The sequence below is a fragment of the Canis lupus genome, chromosome 11, assembly GCF_011100685.1.
Source record: "Canis lupus familiaris isolate Mischka breed German Shepherd chromosome 11, alternate assembly UU_Cfam_GSD_1.0, whole genome shotgun sequence".
NCBI lineage: Eukaryota > Metazoa > Chordata > Mammalia > Carnivora > Canidae > Canis > Canis lupus.
The window spans coordinates 57,402,079-57,423,721 of NC_049232.1; the positions used below are offsets into that span (position 1 = coordinate 57,402,079).

The 21,643-nt window shown below is 35.6% G+C and overlaps 1 protein-coding gene across 1 annotated transcript in view; it reads left to right on the plus strand.

The window, feature by feature from the left end:
* INVS (inversin) overlaps nucleotides 1-21,643 on the plus strand; it is a 152,271-nt gene that overhangs the window by 9,136 nt on the left and 121,492 nt on the right. The window contains 1 exon segment of the mRNA NM_001003361.1: nucleotides 6,721-6,887. Within this exon segment, the coding sequence (NP_001003361.1) occupies nucleotides 6,721-6,887 (167 nt within the window).

Below are 21,643 nucleotides of genomic sequence, written 5' to 3' on the forward strand. Positions count from 1 at the left end.
AAGGGTTCAAATGATAAAAGGAACATGCTCTACCTCTAATAAGTTTTAGTTTTGTGAGTTTGGGTTTAAATGATTCCTTATCTATAAATGCAGTGATCAAATCTCTGGAGCCTTCTAGGTTAGGCATTAGAGGCCCTTGTTGGAGGCAACAATAGCCAGCACCACTCAAGACTTGTGCACAGGAGCTGCTATTATCAGTTACATTGAATCATATGCAGAGCTTGCCTCCATCTTCAAAACTGAGACTCTGAAAAAGAACACCTGCCTCCTCCAGGAGTTATACACAATTGTAAGGCTCTCTTCAAATTTCCAGAGCAATGACCTTTCTTGATTTATTACCAGAATACGTGGGAATAAGGATTAGCAAAGTAAGTTATCTAAGAAACTGTAAAGTACTTCTGGGTCCTAATACATCTGAGATTTAAATATATATTGAAATATTTAGAATTAACACAGCTTAATTTCGGGCACAAAACAACTCAGAAGTGCAACACCTTCTTTTCCTTCCCCTAGCATTTATATTTCCCTCTAAAAATATTTCATTTGATCGGTTTTCCTCCTGCATTAGCAGAGTTTATGCCAAAGCACCTTAAAAGTAACTGGCTTCCCTCATTTTCAACTCATATATTACCCTCAACTTGTATAAGAATACCTGATCAGGGATGCCTGGGTGGCTCAGTGGTTGAGTGTCTGCCTTTGGTTCCGGGTGTGATTGGGGTTCCGGGACCAAGTCCCATATTGGGCTCCCTTCATGGAGCCTGCTTCTCCCTCTGCCTATGTCTCTGCCTCTCTCTCTCTCTCTCTCTCTCTCTGCCTTTCATGAATAAATGAATACAATCCTAAAAAAAAAAAAAAAAAAAAAAAAAGAATACCTGATCATTGTGATGAAAGTAGCAAATTTTTTGTCACATAAAGTGCATGGCAGGAGGTATCTTTTGTTGTTTTCAAGTAAACTTTATTGAGGTATAATACAATAAATACAATAAACTTAACCATTAGTAGTGTACAGTTATTTAATTTTAACAAATATGTAGTCACGTAACCACCACAATCAAGATATAGGCAAGTTCCACCATATCCCCAAATTTCCCAGGGCCCTTTTTTAAGATTTTATTTATTTATTAATGAAAGAGAGAGAGAGAGACAGAGAGAGAGGCAGACACATAGGCAGAGGGAGAAGCAGGCTCCCTGCGGGGAGCTTGATGCAGGACTTGATCCCAGGACCCTGGGATCCCTACCTGAGCCAAAGGCAGACGCTCAACCACTAAGCCACCCAGGTGCCCCTCCCCGCATCCCTTTATAACCAATCCCTCCTGCATCTCAGCTGCCCCACCCCCACCCCCCCCCCGCCCCAGTTAACCACTGGGTCTGTTTTCTCTTCCTATAGTTTTACCTTTTCCAGAATGTGCTGTAAATGAATACTGTATGTATCCTTTGAAACAGAGTTCTTTCACTTAACATAAATGCACTTGAGATTTTTCCTTGTTAGGTAGATCAGTAGTTCATTCCTTTTTATTACTGAGCAGTATTCTATTGTGTGGATGACTACAGTTCTTTTGTCATTCTCTGCAAGGACAATTGAGATTATTTCCAGTTTTTAGTAATAATGAACGAGGCTTCCACAAACATCCAAATACAAGTTTTTATGGAATATAAGCTTTCATGCTTTTGTTTCTTCTGTGTAAACACCTAAGGAAAGAGATTATTGGGCCATGTAGTATTTTCATATTTAACTTAATAAGAAAGTGACAGTTTTTTGTAGTGGCTGTGCCATTTTGCGTAACTACCAGTAATGTCTGAGAGTTCTAGTTGTTCTATATCCTCCCAGCATTTGGTATTGTCAGGTTTGCTTTCAATTTTGGTTTTGTTTTAGACATTCTAATATATATATAATGGCATCATATGGTTTGAATGTGCTTTTCCCTGTGTATTAACAATGTTGGGCATCTTTTTATATGCTTCTTTGGTGAAATGTTAATTCAAAATTTTTGCCCATCTTTTAATTTTATTATCTTTTTATTATTCAGTTGTAAGAATTCTTTTTTGAGGGTGTTGAGTCTTCCAATTTCTTTCTGTATTTTAGATACTAACTCTTTATCAGGTATGTCCTTTGCAAATATTTTTTCCCATTCCATCAGTTGCCTTCCATCAGTTGCCATTCCACTGTTTGCCATTCCATCAGTTTTATTGATTTATTCTAGGTAAAAGAATATCAGATATGTATGTGTTTAACAAATATTTTCTCCCAATTTGTGGCTTGTATTTTTATTTTCTTAACAGTGTCTTTCAAACAGAATTTTTAATGTGGGTGCAATCCAGTTTATTGATTTTTAAAATGGATTGTTCTTTGGTATCCTAAGAAATCTTGTCTAACCGAAGGTCACGGAGATTGTCACTTTTGTTTGCTTTTAAAAGTTTTATATAGTTATAGACGTGTTACATTTAAGATAATGATTGATTTTGAGATAATTTTTGTATATGGTGAAAAGTATAGGTCAAGAGTTTCTGGTTGTTCATTTTGTGTTTTTGTCTATAAATGTCCAGTTCTTTTAGCACCATTTGTTTAAGACTACCCATTGGTTTGCTTTGGCACTATTGTCAAAAATCAATTGATCATATACATTTATAGGTCTCTTTCAGTACCCTCAATTCTATCCTATTCATCTATTTCCCTCCCTCTCTCTCTCTCTCTCTCTCTGTCTCTTTCTTTCTTTCTTTTGGATATTTAATTTAAATTTGAATTTATGGGCATAAAATTATTTATAATATTCCCATGTTTTTTACTTCATTACTTTAGGTTCTATAGTGTTATCCATGCTTTCATTTCTGTTATTGGAAATTTTCATCTGCTCTGGGTTTTTTTTTTAAGATTTTATTTTTTATTTATTTATGAGAGACCCAGAGAGAGAAAGAGGCAGAGACATAGGCAGAGGGTAATACAGGCTCCCTACTGGGAACCTTATGCAGGATTTGATCCCAGGACCCCAGGATCACACCCTGAACCAAAAGCAGACACTCAACCACTGAACCACCCAGGCATCCCTCTCTGCTCTGTTTTTAATGATCACTCTGATCAGGGATTTATCAATTTCATTGATATTTTCTGAGAACCAACTTTTAACTTCATTGATTTTTCTCTAGTGTTTTTTAATTTTAATTTCATCGATCTCTGCTCGTATCTTTATTATGTACTTCCTCTGCTTGTTTTGGATTAAATTCAGGATTTTTTTAGTGTCCTAAGGTACAATTATAGATCATTGATTTGAAGCTCTTGTTCTATTATAGTACAAATACTCAATGCTCTATATTTCCTTACAAGCCCCCTCATGTGTGGAGTAGGAACCTTATAACACTACTATTATTTTCATTCATTTAATTATATTTTTTAATTTCCCTTGAGATTTTTCTCTTTAACTCATGGATTATGTATGTGATATTTAATTCCCACATATTCAGTGATTCCCCATTATCTTACTGTTATTGATTTCTAGTTTAACTACATTACTGTCAGAGAACATACTTTGTATAACTTCACATCTTTAAATCTGTTAATGTTTGTTTTATGACCAATGTATGGTCTATTTTGGTGAATGGTCCCATCAGTGTTTTAAAAGATTATATATCTGGCTGTTAAGTGACGTGATCAATAAATTTCAGTTATATCCTGCTGCTTTATAGTGGTGTTCCTGTTCTTTTCTATCCTTGCTGACTTTTCATTTTAGCAGTTCAAGCAATTATTGAGAGAGAAGGTATTGAAGTTACCAATTATAATTGTAAATTTTTCAAATGTTTCATCCATCCAATTCTATCAGTTTTTGCCTCATGTATTTTGAAGCTCCATGATTTAGTACATACACATTTAGGATTGTTGATGAATTAATCCCTTTATTATTATATAATGTTTCTGTTTGTCCCTGGTAATTGTCTTTGCTCTGAAGTCTATTATATATAGATATTAATATCTGATGTTAATCAGCTTTCTTTTCATTAGGGTTTACATATCATATCTGTGCTTATTCTTTTATTTTTAACTTGTTATATTTCAAGTGAGTTTCTTGTAAATAGTATATAGTTGGATCTTCTTTTTTTACCCATCTCTTTTTTTATCAGTGTGTTTTTATCATGTACCTTTAATGTAATTGTTAATGTTAAGATGTAAGATTTCTAGTTTGTTATGTGTTTACTATTTGTTCCCTCTGTTTTCATTCCTGTTATTTCTCTTTCTTGTCTTCCTCTGAATTTCATGAATGTTTTTAGTATTCTATTTTAAATTATATTTAGGGGGGCTATTTGTAACAGCTTTATTGAGATTCACCATCCATCCTTATCATCCAATTCACCAATTTAAAGTACAATTCAGTCAGTTTTGTATATTCACAGAGTTGTAGGAACACCACCACAATTAATTTTAGAACAATAACTCCCCTGGATAAACCCTATATCCCCTTTACTTATGTCCCCTTTAATACCTCCCCTGTTCCCCTGTTCCCCAGCCCTAGGCAAGCACTTGGTATAGAATTCTTGGTTGACAATTCATCCCCACCATCACCCCCAAAGCTTGAAAATGTCATGTCATTGCCCTCTGGACCCTGTAGTTTCCCATGAGAAATACACTGTTACTTGAGTTGTTTTTCCCCTATTGATAATGTATTGTTTCTTTCTGGCTGCTGTCATGATTTTTTTTCTTCTTCTTTAGCTTTCAGGAATTTTATTATGATTGGCATATCATGGATTTTTTGGAGCTTATTCTGTTTGAGTTTTGCTCAGCTTTTTAAATCTTTAGGTCTGTGTATTTCACCAGATTTGCACCATTCCCAGCCATTATTCCCTCAAATACGTTTTTAGTCCTTCATTCTTTTTCCTCTTTCTGATGACATGAATAGTAGGTACCTTGGTATTGTCCCACAGAGTCCTGAGATTCTGTGGATTCTTTTCGTTTCTATGTTTTCTGTTAACTGTTCAGAATAGATAGTATTTATTAGTCCATCATCAAATTCATGATTCTTTCCTCTGTCCTCTGCATTCAGTGAAGTTCCTACTTTAATTATTTTATTTGGTTATTTATTTATTTATTAAATGTTTATTATTCTGAAATTTTCATATGGTTCATCTTTATACTCTATCTTTTTTTTGTTGTGATTTTGTATTTTTCCATTTATTCTAAGAGCATTTGTAATTGCTTTTTGGGGCATTTTTATTATAGTTGCTCTAAAATCCTTGTCAGATAATTCTTATGTCTGTATCATCACTGTATTGGTGCCTGGGATTGCTTTTTTTATTTAAGTTAATGTTTTTCTGGTTCTTGGTTTGTCTAATAATTTTGGATTGTGTCTTTGACATTTTGTGAATTATGTTATGAGATTCTGGATTCTATTTATACCTTCTGTTTAATAGACTGACAATCTGTTTAGGTTTGGAATGAACTTTTTGTTTCAGTTTTATGGACAATGGTTCTAATGTCAAGTTAGTTTTCATAGCTCTTGCAGGGCTCTTCGGTCTTCCCTATTTATGTGCTACCCAAGCTGTTTTAGAACCTGGGCAATATTTTACTCATAGTTCAATTCTCAAAACTTCTTTTACTTTAATTCTGGTTAGTTTCACACATGGGCTTTTCAGAATTGTTGACTTCATGCACCAAATTAAAGAATTGCATTCTCCTTTTCTCCATAATCCTCCCTGCTTCTCTAGTTAGGAAGGGGTAAGATACTACTTCATTGCTATCCTTTGCTTAATTTAGGACATGATGGTTTATAGGGTGCAGTGCCCAGTGGGGAGAAAAAAGGGGGCAGTTTCTTTCATTGTATGTGCTTTGAGTAGAGCCAAGAATAAGCTCTTTTGACTGGAGGGAGCAGGCTTTCTGGGGAATTTTGTATCTGCCCTTTGATGTTTCATTTTGTGGGCTACTTCAACACCCAGACTGTATTTAGGAGACAAAGAAAGAAAGAGGAAGGAAGGCAGGCAGACAGACAGGGAACTCACCATCATGTATTTCCCTGAGTCCCATAGTCCCTAGACAGTTTGCCTTCTTTTCTCCACCTTTCATGTATTTTGCCTTGGGTTTTTAGTTGTAATTAGCAGGAGAATCAGGGTAGTGTGTACTTACTACATATTATCAAAAATGAGAAACCAGTCATAATTCATTTTTTTATCTCTCATAAAAACATACCACAATGGGGGATCCCTAGGTGGCTCAGCAGTTTAGTGCCTGCCTTTGGCCCAGGGCGTGATCCTGGGATCGAGTCCCACATCGGGCTCCCTGCGTGGAGCCTGCTTCTCCCTCTGCCTGTGTCTCTGCCTCTCTCTCTCTCTGTCTCTGTCTCTTATGAATACATAAATAAAATCTTAAAAAAGAATACCACAATGCTTAGTGTATAGTCTACACAAAAGAAAGGAGTGAGGGAGGAAAATAAATAGCTCCTTATCTCACAATATTAATTCAGCAAAACATATAGTAGTTAAGAATATGGCTTTTAGAATCAATTATCAATTTGAATTTTAGCTTCACCTACTTTCAGTGTAATATAAACAGTTTACTTCTCTAAGTCTCGGTTTCCTATAATATGGGGATGATAATATCTATCTCATAGGGTAAGTAAAAATGACATATATTTCATGCTTTTAGCAGAGCTTGACAATAAAGTTAATAAATATAGCTTCCAGTTATATTAGCAATAACAACAGCAATTATCAAATATCACTATCTGTTTCTTACACTCATAGGAAACTCTGCCCTTAAAGACAAAGAAGATCAATTTGGGAGGACACCACTTATGTATTGTGTATTGGCGGACAGACTGGATTGTGCAGATGCTCTCCTGAAGGCAGGAGCAGATGTTAATAAAACTGACCACAGCCAGAGAACTGCCCTCCATCTTGCAGCTCAAAAGGTGAGAAGTTAAATTACGCTGAAGTGTAAACCTTTTGTGAGATATTTATAAGTTGATTAATGGAACAATGCAGTTGACAGCTGATAAAGAAATCACAAGTATGTGACTCTTAGTTTCATATGTTTTCTTTAAAAACAGTATAAACTGCAGAGAATAAAGCATAGATAATCATCAGTGGATCCATTTATTTGTCCTAAGTTTCTTGAGCAGTCGAATTCATTTTATGATCTAAGGTTAAGTCAGGGAAAAGGAATCAAAGTTGTATATACAATATGATGAACTATATTACAAATCAATATGTGCATAGGGAAAAAGCAAAGGCCAAAAAGAAACACACTGAGATGTTAATAGGGGTCAGATTTTAAAATTGGTAGTATGTATGAATTTTGGTACTTTTTACTGTTTAAAAATTTTCCCCTGACAAATATTACTTTTACAACAAAAACTTGCAGTCTCTCTTAGAACGTGAGCATTAAGAAGCATAAAAGAAATTTATTTTCTAAATGTATTCCAACTTTTTAAAAATCTAAAACTATATTGCCAGTAAAAAGGATTTCAGGTTTTTTTTAAATAATTTTTAAAAATTTATTTATTAATGAGAGTTAGAGAGGCAGAGACACAGGCAGAGGGAGAAGCAGGCTCCATGCAGGGAGCCCTATGTGGGACTCGATCCCAGGACTCCAGGATCAGGCCCTGGGTTGAAGGTGGCGCTAAACCGCTGAGCCACCAGGGCTGTCCAATTTTGGGGTTTTTAAAGGCATTGTTAAAAGCTGAGATTTTTAGGATTTAATATATCAAAAAATTAAAATGGGAAGCTTCTGAATTTATTTAAGGACTTATTTATCTGAAAATGATTTTTCCCTCTATAAAATGATTATATAAAATATATATTTCCAGTGCCTGATACTTTCCTTCTTATTATTTTAGACATATATTTTTGGAATAAAAAGCAATAAAAAAATTAGTTAGATCCTGCAGAAACTATTAGAGTTATTTCCCATTTAAAATGTGAACCAGATATAGCTGATTAATTGAGGGGTTAGAAAAATATCTTTCTCATTAGTTGAATACAGAAAAAGAGACTGACATTAAGATATACTTTTGAATACGCTGGTTACATGCTATGATCAGTTAGGTCTGTCGGGTTATTTCCAAAGTTATTGCTCTTGAATTTGCTTTTCATTATAGTAATTTTTTAAAAATCTCCCTCATTTTGAATTTCAGTTTTAACTACCGCCTAGGTATTTATAACCTTTCACCTAGGCTTGTCAGCTGCTAAAATTATTCACTCAGGAAGGGTAACTCCATTTAACTTGTTATCATAAAAAAGTAAACATTTCAGATTGGAAATAGCCCCAGTATCATGAATTTGATACACTTTAGATTTTTCATTGTGGTTCATTTAGGTTTAAAACCCAACTCCATAAATGTGTAGGCTAGAAGAACCTAACTTCACATCAAGTGGGTCATGTGAAAAAACTGAGGATTTGAGTTGATGAGCCTCCGGTATGTCATCCTTGTAGAGGTATAATGTGACCAAAAAGGTGAGAAAAGGGGTTGATTTATAAGTCTCTTCACAAGATGCAGTGCATTGTTTTCTTTTGCTTTTTGCTTCTCCTTTATTTTTTTTACATTGTGATTTTCTACAGCATTAAAGAATAAATAGAACTGTGATTTACGTGTTGCAATTTATATAACTGATTTCATAAATAACACGTTTCATGGTCTTTCAACTATCTGATAATTATGCATTTCCCCCTTTCTCTGTGTTGTGGTTTGTTTTTGCATATTTGCCCAAAGCAGTAATGTATCTTTAGGCTACACTAGCACTAGTATAATTTCCAGAATAAGGGTTGTAGTAAATCTTTAGTACTCTACTCTGTCCAGTTCAAAACCAGGTACTGTGTTTAATTTTGTGCTTTATTCAAGAACACCATTATTTTAAAAACCAGGGATAGTAGAGATCCGACAGGAATAAGATTATGAAGAATCTAGAACTAATTTTCAAAGAATAATTGGAGATATGTCCCGATTAGGGACATATCTATAGCACACCCTGCCTCTGAGCAGACACAAACACAAATTTTCTTTAAACATTTTCACCCTAAACTTCCAGGATTCCTCCATATTACAAAGACCAAACAAGATCTCACAGTGAAAGACCAAACATTTGAGAAAGTAATCTATCAGTAATGAGAGTCTACAGAAACAATAAACCAATTTATTCCCTAAGAAACCTTCAATACTGGCATCATTAGAAACAATGTAAAACAATAATTGATTGAATGCTTAAAGATATAAAAGAAGACGGTAGCTCAGTTAGTTGAGCATCTTCTGACTCTTCATTTCAGCTCCGATTGTGATCTCAGGGTTGTGGGCTTGAGCTCTGTGGTAGGCAGGGAGCCTGCTTGGAATTCTCTCCCTCTGTCTTTCTCCTGCTTGTGCAGGTGCTTGCACTCTCTGTCTCTCAAATAAGTAAATAAATCTTTTTTAAGATGATATAAAAGAAGAAATCAGAAAAATGAGCAATTAGGGATACCTGGATGGCTCAGTCGGTTAAGCATTCAACTCTTGATTTTGGCTCAGGTCGTGATCTCAGTCCAGGTCGTGGGATCGAGCCTTGCATCAGGACCCTGTGGAGTCCACTTAGGAGTCTCTCTCTCCCTCTGTTCCTCCCCTCCTAACTCCCTACACTTGGATTCACATGTACATGTATGTGAAAGAAGAAGAAAGGAAGGAAGGAAAGAAGAAAGGAAGGGCATTCATGAGACTTTTAGAACTATGCACAATTCTGACCATGACCCCTTATTTTAGAATAACCCATTGGCCAAAAATATTTATAAAGACTAAACAAAATATATATACATTGTTTAACGGCATTGAGAACAGTCAGCACAAGCAGGATCTAAGAAATTACAATCATTTGGAGAAGAGAAGCATCGGAAATGAGCACCACATTTATCTGACTGTATCCTTCAGGCATCTTCCAAAGTGGAATGCAAAAGAATACAACCCTAGCAGGAAGTGATGGTTCTAGTAGGCTGAAAAACCACAGGTAGAGTCTGGAATTAGCAGCGGCGGGAATGTGGCAGGGTAAAATCCTGGGAGAAGGGAACTGCAGAGAAGGAACCCAAAAATCTGGGTACAAATTCTTGCAAATCATTAGCAGATTCCTAAACTGTGCTTTTGCTGGGTAAGGCTCAAAGAAACCCAGCAGTAAACAACAGCTGGGAGACTAAAGAGCTAAGCAGAAATTGTTTTAAAATTTTCCTATATTTTCTTTCTAACGTAAGTCTTTAATACACAACAAGTGGATTTTTATATGGGGGTCCTTTCTCATTTTAAAACATATGAATAACTAATTTTCCCAGGACAACCAAGCTCATTAATTTTTAGCCATTTTAGTGTTTGCTATATGGCAGTGCCAGGCTTTTGTACTATGTACCTCCCGTGGTTTGATTTTGTTTTGTTTTTAATTATGTTTTTTAAATAAAGTATCCCACATATGAGGGAGCTACTAAGGAAATTTGAAAATGACAGTTGCACCATTAAAGTACATTAGGGAGTTGAATATGGCAACTAAAGTTCATTTGGAAGAGGAAGAAAGAGGAGATGCATAGAAAACTATTACTTTTTAGGCCAATAGAAAGAAGGAGTTCAATCCAAGAGATCTATTGTAGAGATAGAACAGTTCATTCATTAAGTAGTTGCCAAATGTCTACTATGTAGTCATGATGATGCACCTAGAGGAAGTATTAAAAAATGAATCACAAACACTTGCTGTAAAAAAAAAAGTACTGTCCATACTGATCCATATTAAATTTACATTTGTCTTTGTTTAGTGAACCTCTGATATATCACATATCAAATATTCTTTTCAAGTATTTTCTATCTCACTTAATTCAGTTATCTGTGAACTCAGAAGTGTGCTATTTGTGTAATCATCAATATTCATATGTATGTGCATGAATGCATTCATTCAACATATGTTCATACTGTTACTATGTAACAGGTGCTGTGCTAGGGCCTTGGAATACAAAGATGAAAGATATGATTCATGCTCTTAAGTTGCTTACAAAGATCATGGATAAAGATATCAAGTGATAATTAAAGCTGGCCTATCTCCCTTATATATCTAAGTGTTTTATAAAATATCAACAGCCGTGTCATGTAATAGTCATTTATTATGTTTTGGGGGTTTTTTGTGATAGTGAACTAATTATGTTATCTTTCATTAGGTTTATTAGTAGGAAAAACTCTTGTTGCCATAGCATTTTGTTCATGTCTCCATTAGAGGCCTATTAACTTGTATTGTAATTATTGCTTACTTGTCTCTTTCCCACTAGACTGGATCTCCAGGCAAGAACCTTGTTTTATTGGTTTTTGAATCCCCTAGAATCTAACACAGTGTCTGACATGTCTTGGTTGAATGAATGAATATACTTTGGGTTACTTATATAGAAAGTCATTATTAATACAAATGCTTGACATTTTGTTTATTAGAACCATTTATCCAGTTTCAAAATATATATATGGGAAAAACTTATTGAACCATGCTGATTGGCTTAGTTATTTTGACACATATTCACTACTTTAGAAATAAATTGGCATTAGTCCAAGCAGCTAAGAAAATGGTACCCACAAGAATAAAATTAATCTCAATATACTGAACATCTGTACCTAATTTGTTTTTCATATGTACCCTCAGTTTAATCCAAGAAACCAATCAATCAAACCTTTTCTGGGTTTCTCACAAACGATATCTAATTGTTAGAAATGTTTTCCTCCAGGGAATCCACTATTTCTCTGACTTCCACAGATACATTTATTTGTTAATAAGGATAAAAAAGCCTGAGCAATCTTACTAAATGTTAATAGTTATGCATTTTTAATCTTTCAGGAGGTTATTAATTTGGCTTCAAGAAGAGTAAGACTACCCACTTTGAAAAATGATATCATGTTAAATACAGAAACTAAAGAAGCAAAAAAAAAAAAAAAAAAAAAGAGAAACTAAAGAAGCTTCAGACTGTGATTATGTTGTGTGTTTGTTTTTTAATTCACCATAGAGTTATCCATTCATCTATGGAAACTGAATATTAATTTTTAATTAATATTAGCTTTCAAGATCTGCTATTTCCATGTTAATGACTTAAAAAAATTAAAGAAGAAGAGTAGAGTATGTCTGAAAGTTTTTGGGAAAACTTAATATTAGGTGACAATATTAGGATATTAGATCCCCTTATTTTATACACACTCACACTTATACACAAACACACCAAACAATCCATCCCCCAGCCCCCTAGAACTCTATATTACTGTGTGTATATGTACATACCCATACATATATATACTTATATTTAACTCCTTCCCTACCACCATTAATCATAGATTTCACTTCTCTATATTCCACCCAACTAATGCTATTTGAAGGCAGAGGCTATGTCTTCTTTGATTTATTAGTTCCAGTCTTAAGAGAACTCCTGCCATTTAAAAAAGATTCAGTTCATGTTTGTTTAACAAATACATGAAGGAATCAATCACTAAAAACATAAGATAAATTTATTATGAAAGAATTATTGAAGTATAAATCAGTTGTTATATTTATTCCTTTTCATTCCATCCCACCCCCTTCTAATTTTGTTAGTGGTATTTTACAAGATTCTTTGAGCTTAATCTCCCATCAAATATCACTCTTGTATGTCTCAATTTCTTTATCTATAAAATGGAATAATCTTCTTCCTGCCTGCTTTTTAGGAATGATGCTTCCTTAGATATAAAGCATTTTGCCTGGTAGAGACATATGCTCTCTAAGACTGTAGGCTGTCAATATTATTGCTGTTCATCATACTGCAATATAGGTATAAATTTCAAACTGCTCTTTAGGAATCAGATGTCAGAGATAAAAAGGTCTTCAGGATAGTGAGGTCCAGTTTGTTATTGGATGAAGAAATTTAGTCAATTCTCCTTTCAATTCTCTTCTGTTAATAAATTATTCATCATTCTTTTTGCCTTTGCATAAACCTGAATGTCTTTTGTCTTATTTTTTTAATTTTTAAAAATTTTATTGTTATAGTATAGTTAAGGTACAGTGTAATAATAGTGTTAGGTGTACAATTTAGTGATTCAGCACTTCCATACAACACCTGGTGCTCATCAGGACCAGCATACTCCTTAATCCCCGTCACCTATTTCACCCATCCCCCCACTTTCCTCCCCTCTGGTGACCATCAGTTTGTTCTTTATAGTTAAGAGTCTGTTTCTTGGTTCGCGTCTCTCTATCTTCCCCTCCTTTACTCATTTGTTTTGTTTGTTAAATTCCACATATGAGTGACATCATAATATTTGTCTCTCTCACTGCCTTATTTTGCTTAGCATAATACTCTCTAGTTCCATCCATGTCATTGCAAATGGCAAGATTTCATTCTTTTTTTAGGGCTGAGTAATGTTCCTGTGTGTGTGTGTGTGTGTGTGTGTATGTGTATACATACCACATCTTCTTTATCCATTCATCAGTTGTTGGACATTTGGATTGTTTCCATAGTTTGGCTATTGTAGATAATGCTGCTGTAAACATCAGGGTGCCAACAAACACATGAAAAGATGCTCAACATCAGTCATCATCAGGAAAATGCAAATCAAAACTACAGTGAGCTATCACCTCACATGGGTAAGAATGGCTAAAATTGGGCAGCCCGGGTGGCTCAGCGATTTAGCGCCACCTTCGGCACCTTGTGGTCCTGGAGACCTGGGATTGAGTCCCACATCAGGCTCCCTGCATGGAATGGAGCCTGCTTCTCCCTCTCCCTGTGTCTGTGCCCCCCCCCACCCGTGTCTCTCATGAATAAATAAATAAAATCTTAAAAAAAAAAAAAAAAAAGAATGGCTAAAATCAACACAAGAAACAACAGGTGTTGGTGAGGATATAGAGAAAGGGGAACTTTCTTACACTATTAGTAGGAATGCAAACTGGTACAATCACTGTAGAAAATAGTATAGAGGTCCCTCAAAAAGTTCAAAATAGAACTACCCTACAGTTCAACAATTGCGCCACCAAGCATTTACCCAAAGAATGCAAAACACTAATTCAAAGGGATATATGCATCCTTATGTTTAAATTATTTTAGAATTATTCATAAGAATAGAGAATATTTTTTAAAAATAGGTACCTAATAGAAGAGATAAAACTGAATATTTTTTTAAATTTTTCTTCTAGACTTACTTTAATGAAATAAGACAGTATAGATGCACTTGAAGTTTTTTTTTTTATCCTCCCAAATCCCATTCCCCTCTTTCCCCTCTTTCTGCCTTCTCAGTCTATCTTAATTTTGGTGGTTTCAATTCCCATGCATATTTTTCTACCTTACCTTTGTATGGATATACCTATAAACAATATTATTTCACATGTTTAAAATTTTATATAAATGGTATTATACTTTGTGTGTCATTTCCCAACTTGTTTTTTTAACTTAACATTATGTTTTTGAGTTTATTGATTTTGAGGTGTATGTTGAAACATGTAGCTCTCTCCACAAAAGATTACATGAAAAGCTGTTCGACCTCATTACTAATTAGATAAATGCAAATTAAAGCCACATTGAGATACTATACCACCATTTGAATGTCTAAAATGAAAAAATCTGATAAAGCCTATTGATAATGAGGATATGGAACATTTTTAGTGAGGATACAATTTGATCAATCTACTCTAGAAAACAATTGGACTCTAACAAAGCTGAACACACACATACACAGAATCACTTCAATTCACAATCCAATCCCAGTAATACCTAAGAGAAACAAGCCCCTCATTCTACCAAAAGGCATGCATGAGAATGTACATGATAGCTTTATTTATAATAGACATTCTTAACACAAACCACCGAAATGCATGTCAACAGGCAAATGGGTAAATAAACTATGATGTATTCCTACAATGGAATACTACACAATAAAAAATAATGAGCTACTGATACATTGTACCACATGAATAAATTTCAAGACATCATGTTGAGTGAAAGAAGTCACCTATTTATATGAATTTTTAGAAGAGACAAAACTCTATGGTGATTCAAATCAGATTTGGGGTTACCCATGATATAGATTGACTAAAAAGGGGCATAAAGGAAGGTTTTCAGGGTGCTGGAAATGATCTATATCTTGATTTGTATGCTGATTACATAAAAAATTATCAGTCTGTATACTCAAGATTTATCTACTTTATTGTAGATATATGATGCCTCAATTTAAAAATTATTTTTAAAAAATGGTGAAATGTCCAGAACTTGATGAATATTATTTGTAGGTAGAATAAGGAAGAATGGAATCAAGAATAGTTCCTGACCTAGGCTGAGAAGCACTGGTCACATTTCCTTAGTGTTAAGTTCAGGAGTTCTATGAAAGCCCTGTAAACTTGAGCATGCATCAAAATCACTGAAGGTGCTTAGTAGGTACTTCTAGGCTTCTCTGTGGCTGTAATCACTCATTAGTTCATCTTAAAATAATAAGTGCCCACTCTGCCGCAAACTATGTAGCCCATGGATATCTCAAGAGTAAACAAATGAGGATTTGGCCATTGGTATGCTTCTGAAAGAAGGCACCAAAAGACATCTGTGATGCCCACATTACTTAGAAATGTAGGAAAGTCTGAGTTTATGAAACCCTTATGTTCTGGAGTGTTAACAATCTCTCAAGAAATCTCTGGACCGAGATGAGTGTTTTTAGACAGCTTTCACAGTTTGCCCCATTTGACCTTAACCTTAACTCGGCCACCTTTTCCAGGCAGGCAGAGAGTCCCAGGCTAAAGAATCTTTGCTTCAGTATATTCCAACTTCTGAGGTTTCCAAACAAGCTTCAAGTTTGTCTTCTCTGAGTATTTAGAAACTATCTCTAAATCTGCCCTCTAGTTGCCAAGTTAGGAAAAGCTTTGGGTTGTTGTTGTATGTTTTTGGATTGGGAGGTAGGGGAGGGGAGGGGAGGGGAGGGGGGGAGAGGGGAGGGAGGGAGGGAGGAGGGAGGGAGGGAGGGAGAGCGAGAGAGAGAGGGAGGGAGGGAGGGAGGGGGGAGGGAGAAAGGAGGAGAAGGAGGAAAGGCAGGAAGGAAAGGAAAAGACAATAGAAAGGAAGAAAACAACCATCCCTCCCACAACGCCCCACCCTCCTCCCTCCCTCCCTCCTTCCTTCTCCATTCCTTCTTCCTTCCTTCCTTCCTTCCTTCCTTCCATCCTTCCTTCCTGTAAGCTCCATGCCCAGTGTGAAGGCCAACTTGGGACTCGAACTCACAACCCTGAGATCAAGACCTGAGCTGAGATCAAGAGTTGGGCGCTTAACCAACTGAGCCACCCAGACATCCCTAGAAACTGGTTTCAAATATTTAGGATCATGTATTCAAGAGCACTCCAACTAAATACAGAGTTGATCTGAGAATTGAAATCAAAACCCATCTGTCCTTTAATACTTTCACAATAGTTAATGTATGTATACTACATGGATGAAATTTGCAGTTACAAGGAAAATATGTCAACAAATCTTGATTGAAATCACCACTTTGAATTTTTCTAACAGAATTCTAGTAAAAATTTCATTTAGTTTCATAGCAGCTTTATAGCAGAACAGTCAAATATTATCTATTCTATATAAGTAAACTGAGATATATAGTCTGGTTGACTTCTTCTGGTCACTTTGATACCTGTAGAATCAGGAATTCCCTTGTTTTTCTGATTCCCAGCTCAGTGCTTCCTGATAATGCTCCATTGAAAAGAAACTTAAGTACTTTTTGGAGGCTTACTTTCCCAGTCTTCTGATTTTTCTGACCTAGAGTCATTCCCAAATCCAGCTTCCCAGTCAAACCCCCAAAGAAGTATCAAAGTATTTCCTTCTCACGGGCAAGATTAAGAGTTTAACCCAGAACTTCCACTTCTTCTTTTTCTTTTTTTCTTTTTTTTTTTTTTAAGAGAGGGAGGGGGGAGTGGAAGAAGGAGAGAGAGAGAGAGAATTCTAAGCAGGCTCCATGCCCAATGCAGAGCCTGATGCAGGGCTGGATCTCATGACCCAGAGATTGTGACCCGAGCCCAAATCAAAAGTTGAATGCTTAACTGACTGAGCCACCCGGGAGCCCCCAAAGCTTTCACATTTAAGTCCAGTGCTGTGACACCTCTTAAACACAGCAGAGCAGCCTTGCAGATTGTATTTTAAAATCTATGTGGTTTGCTGAATTTTCTTTTGGATATGGTTCCTATTCCCTATGACTATGGCCATTTTCTAATCTTTATCTCTTCATGACCCCCAGTTTTACTAAGTCATGAAAATACAAGCATCTGCTTTCTATGAATAGATTAGAGATCCCCACAAGCTTAGATTCCCATGGAAACCAATCAAAAACTAAAAGCAAAAGAAAGAGTATATATTGAATTTCCCTGAGACCTACAGCTTGTTTTTCATTAGACTCATGCTGATTTCTTTTAAACTCTGGGCACAGGGCCAGCGAATATTTTTACAGCTGATAAAAAGAAACTTCAGATCCATTTACTTTTCATTTATACTTTTTAAAATTAATTTTGTGCTATAACATCAATTCCAATGAAAATTTGAGCATTAATTTGATAATTGCCTTCTTATGCCATAGGATTGTTTTTGTTCATATAATTTTCTTTTTTGTTGTTGTTTTCTTATATTTTACTGTTCAAAAAAGAATGAGAGGGAATCAGGGGGTCTGTTCTTCCTACAGTATGAATATTGTCAGCCCCTAGGTACAGTATTTTCCCTACAACCAATCATAGGGCTCTTTGTACCTCCTTTTGACGGTTGCACTTTTACAAAGCTCAATCATTTACTAATATGATAACAGAAATATAGCCAAGATGCCAAAGTAAGGGGGAATCTAGAAAGCCAGGGAGGTGGTGACTAGGGAGAGCAGAGTGTCCATTTAAATAAGGTAATCAAAATAGCTTTCCTTAAGATAGTGACATTTGAAAGCCTTGAAGGAGGTGAGGAAGTTAGCCCTGTGAGTGGCTGAGAGAACTTTCTTTTGTTCCTGGCACAAGGAACATTTAGAGCAAAGGCCTTGAAACAGGAGCATGCCTGGAATGTTTGAGGAATAACAATGGGACAGGGCTAGCATGGTTATAGCGAGTGAGAAAGGGAGGAGCAGTAGGTGATGAGAATATGGCAGAAATAGTAGCCAGATCTTCTAGGGCTTTTGGCCATTGTCAGGAATATGTCCTTACTCTGAATGAAATGAGGAAGCATTAGAGGATTTGGGGGAAAGGAGTGACATGAGCTAACATATATTTTAATAAAATAATCATTCTGGCCCAGTGAAAAAATTTTTCTGCAGGCTTATTATTATCTATTTCTTTATTCCTTCTTCATATATGCTATCAAGTCTCCTTCCCATCCTGATCCCTTTCACCACATATGCATACAGTTGCCTAAATCCCCCTGAAAGTTAGACACCTAGAATAGAATACAATGCCAGTCTGATAAGCACAGCGTATGCCATGATTTTCATCATTGTCATTTTGGCAACCAAAGGCCATTGATTCCTATTGAAGATTTTAAAACTTTTAATTTTGCTTTATGCTTGCTACTGCTTAAACTAAATCTGTATTCATATTGTTGTGGTTTGGGACCTAAATGTAGCTTTTTACTGTATTCATATTTAGTCAGTTCTTTGAACTTCCCAGACTCATGTAGGTAGAATTTACCATTACTTTCCTTGTTCCTCCAGTACCTTGTATACTGAACTACTGTTACATCCCCTATCTCACCAAAAGGTATTTGTTTGTTTACACATTTTATTTTCCCACAATGAGCATCTTAGTAAGAGTATAATAGTCATATTTTTTTATTTCCAGGGCCTAGTACTTAACAAATAATTAATACTTGATTAATTGAATTGGATTCATCATACAACCTGTTGAGGTCCTCTTGGTTTTGAGTCCATCATTCAGTATAGTTGTCATCTCTCCACCATATGAGTCACCAGAAATTTCATCCTAATCTTTTATATCAAAATAGATCCTGCTTGCAGAAAAGCTTAATCATTGAAACACTATTACTAAAATTAACTTTACCAATTTAAAAGATTGCTGTATTCTTTCCTTATACTTGTCTAAACTGTGTCATCAGTGGTAATTAGGCCCCTTGAAAAATCTTATTCACTCTATCAGAGTCCACTTGTTCACCATTCCAATCCGGATGGAGTAATTCATTCATTCTTTTACCAAATACTTTTTTAGTATTTAATCTGTATCATGTAGCATTATATATCTTGAAATATGTAAATCCAACTTGTGTCTAAATATTTAAAGTCTTTCAAATTCTGAATCATCACAAAGTTAACATTTCACCAACAAAACTACTCATTTTCAAGAAATTTATTGAGTATACTCCATTTATCTCAAACAATTGTAGATTTTAGAAGACATGGTTTGTATCCTTTTAAATTTTTTATTCAAATTCTTTTGGTCTCTGTCATTCATCAGACTGATTCTTTGTAATCCATTTCTTAGGAATTTTGGGCTAAAATATGAATTTGAAGCAATGACTATAAACTTCTAACCAAGTGTGTAACTGGTCATTTCAAAGTTATGCAGACTGTAAACTAATACAATCTGTGTGAGTTTGTGTATGTATATGTACATGTGCACACAGGTGCATGCTTTAAATTGTTATCTCATTGAATGGTAATGTGTATACACATTACACAGCATTAAATGTACCGGGAAGATTTACATTGCATAATCTAAGAGCAGAGAACACCTTCTATCTGTAAATCAAAATGTAGAAGCACTAGGAAAGGATTAATAAATATGACTACATCGAAATAAAAAAGACTTTTCCTTCCTAGAAAACATCATAAGCGAAGAAAAAGAAGAAAGACAAACTGGGAAACAATATTTGCAAGTTATGTCACTAATGGAGGGTTAATATCCCTAATATATAATATGGAGGAGAAAAAAGACCAATGATTCTATAAAAAATGAGCAAGAGATATAAATAGATAGTTGATAAGAAACGGAATGTGAGTGGCCCTTAAATATCTGGAAATATGCTCCACATTATTCATCATAAGAGAAATTCAAGTTAAAATTGCAATGAGATGTTTTTCATGTGTTCAGTTGACAAAAGTAAAAAAAAGTTTGACAGAGTGCTCTGATAGCAAAACTGTTGCTGGAGGGAATGAAAAATAGTACAACCCCTGTGAAGGGAAACTCAACAATATCCAACAAAAGTAACCAGAATATGTATTTCCATTAGACCCAACATTACCACTTCTGGAAGTGTACACTGGCAAAAACAAGAAGTGATGTATGCTTAAGGCTATTTAATTGCAGCATTGTTTGTAATAGAGAAAGCATGAAGGGAAAGGTCCTGTTAGGGGACTGGTTGACTAAAAGAAGTGTGTCCACACAATGTTGTACTGTGTAACTATAGAAAGTAATGAGAAATATTTTTATATAATATTTTTTATAATAAATTTATTTTTTATTGGTGTTCAATTTACCAACATACAGAATAACACCCAGTGCTCATCTCGTCAAGTGCCCCCATCAGTGCCCGTCACCCATTCACCCCCACCCCCCGCCCTCCTCCCCTTCCACCACCCGTAGTTCGTTTCCCAGAGTTAGGAGTCTTTATGTTCTGTCTCCCTTTCTGATATTTCCCACACATTTCTTCTCCCTTCCCTTATATTCCCTTTCACTGTTATTTATATTCCCCAAATGAATGAGAACATACAATGTTTGTCCTTCTCCGATTGACTTACTTCACTCAGCATAATACCCTCCAGTTCCATTCACGTTGAAGCAAATGGTGGGTATTTGTCGTTTCTAATGGCTGAGGAATATTCCATTGCCACATCTTCTTTATTCATTCATCTTTCGATGGACACTGAGGCTCCTTCCACAGTTTGGCTATTGTGGACATTGCTGCTATAAACATCGGGGTGCAGGTGTCTCGGCGTTTCATTGCATCTGAATCTTTGGGGTAAATCCCCAACAGTGCAATTGCTTGGTTGTAGGCAGGTCTATTTTTAACTGTTTGAGGAACCTCAGAACAGTTTTCCAGAGTGGCTGCACCAGTTCACATTCCCACCAACAGTGTAAGAGGGTTCCCTTTTCTCCACATCCTCTCCAACATTTGTGGCTTCCTGCCTTGTTAATGTTCCCCATTCTCACTGGTGTGAGGTGGTATCTCATTGTGGTTTTGATTTACATTTCCCTGATGGCAAGTGATGCAGAGCATTTTCTCATGTGCATGTTGGCCATGTCTATGTCTTCCTCTGTGAGATTTCTCTTCATGTCTTTTGCCCATTTCATGATTGGATTGTTTGTTTCTTTGGTGTTGAGTTTAAGAAGTTCTTTATAGATCTTGGAAACTAGCCCTTTATCTGATAGGTCATTTGCAAATATCTTCTCCCATTCTGTAGGTTGTCTTTGAGTTTTGTTGACTGTATCCTTTGCTGTGCAAAAGCTTCTTATCTTGATGAAGTCCCAATAGTTCATTTTTGCTTTTGTTTCTTTTGCCCTCGTGGATGTATCTTGCAAGAAGTTACTGTGGCAGATTTCAGGTTATACTACAAAGCTGTGGTCATCAAGACAGTGTGGTACTGGCACAAAAACAGACACATAGATCAATGGAGCAGAATAGAGAACCCAGAAGTGGACCCTCAACTTTATGGCCAACTAATATTCGATAAAGGAGGAAAGACTATCCATTAGAAGAAAGACAGTCTCTTCAATAAATGGTGCTGGGAAA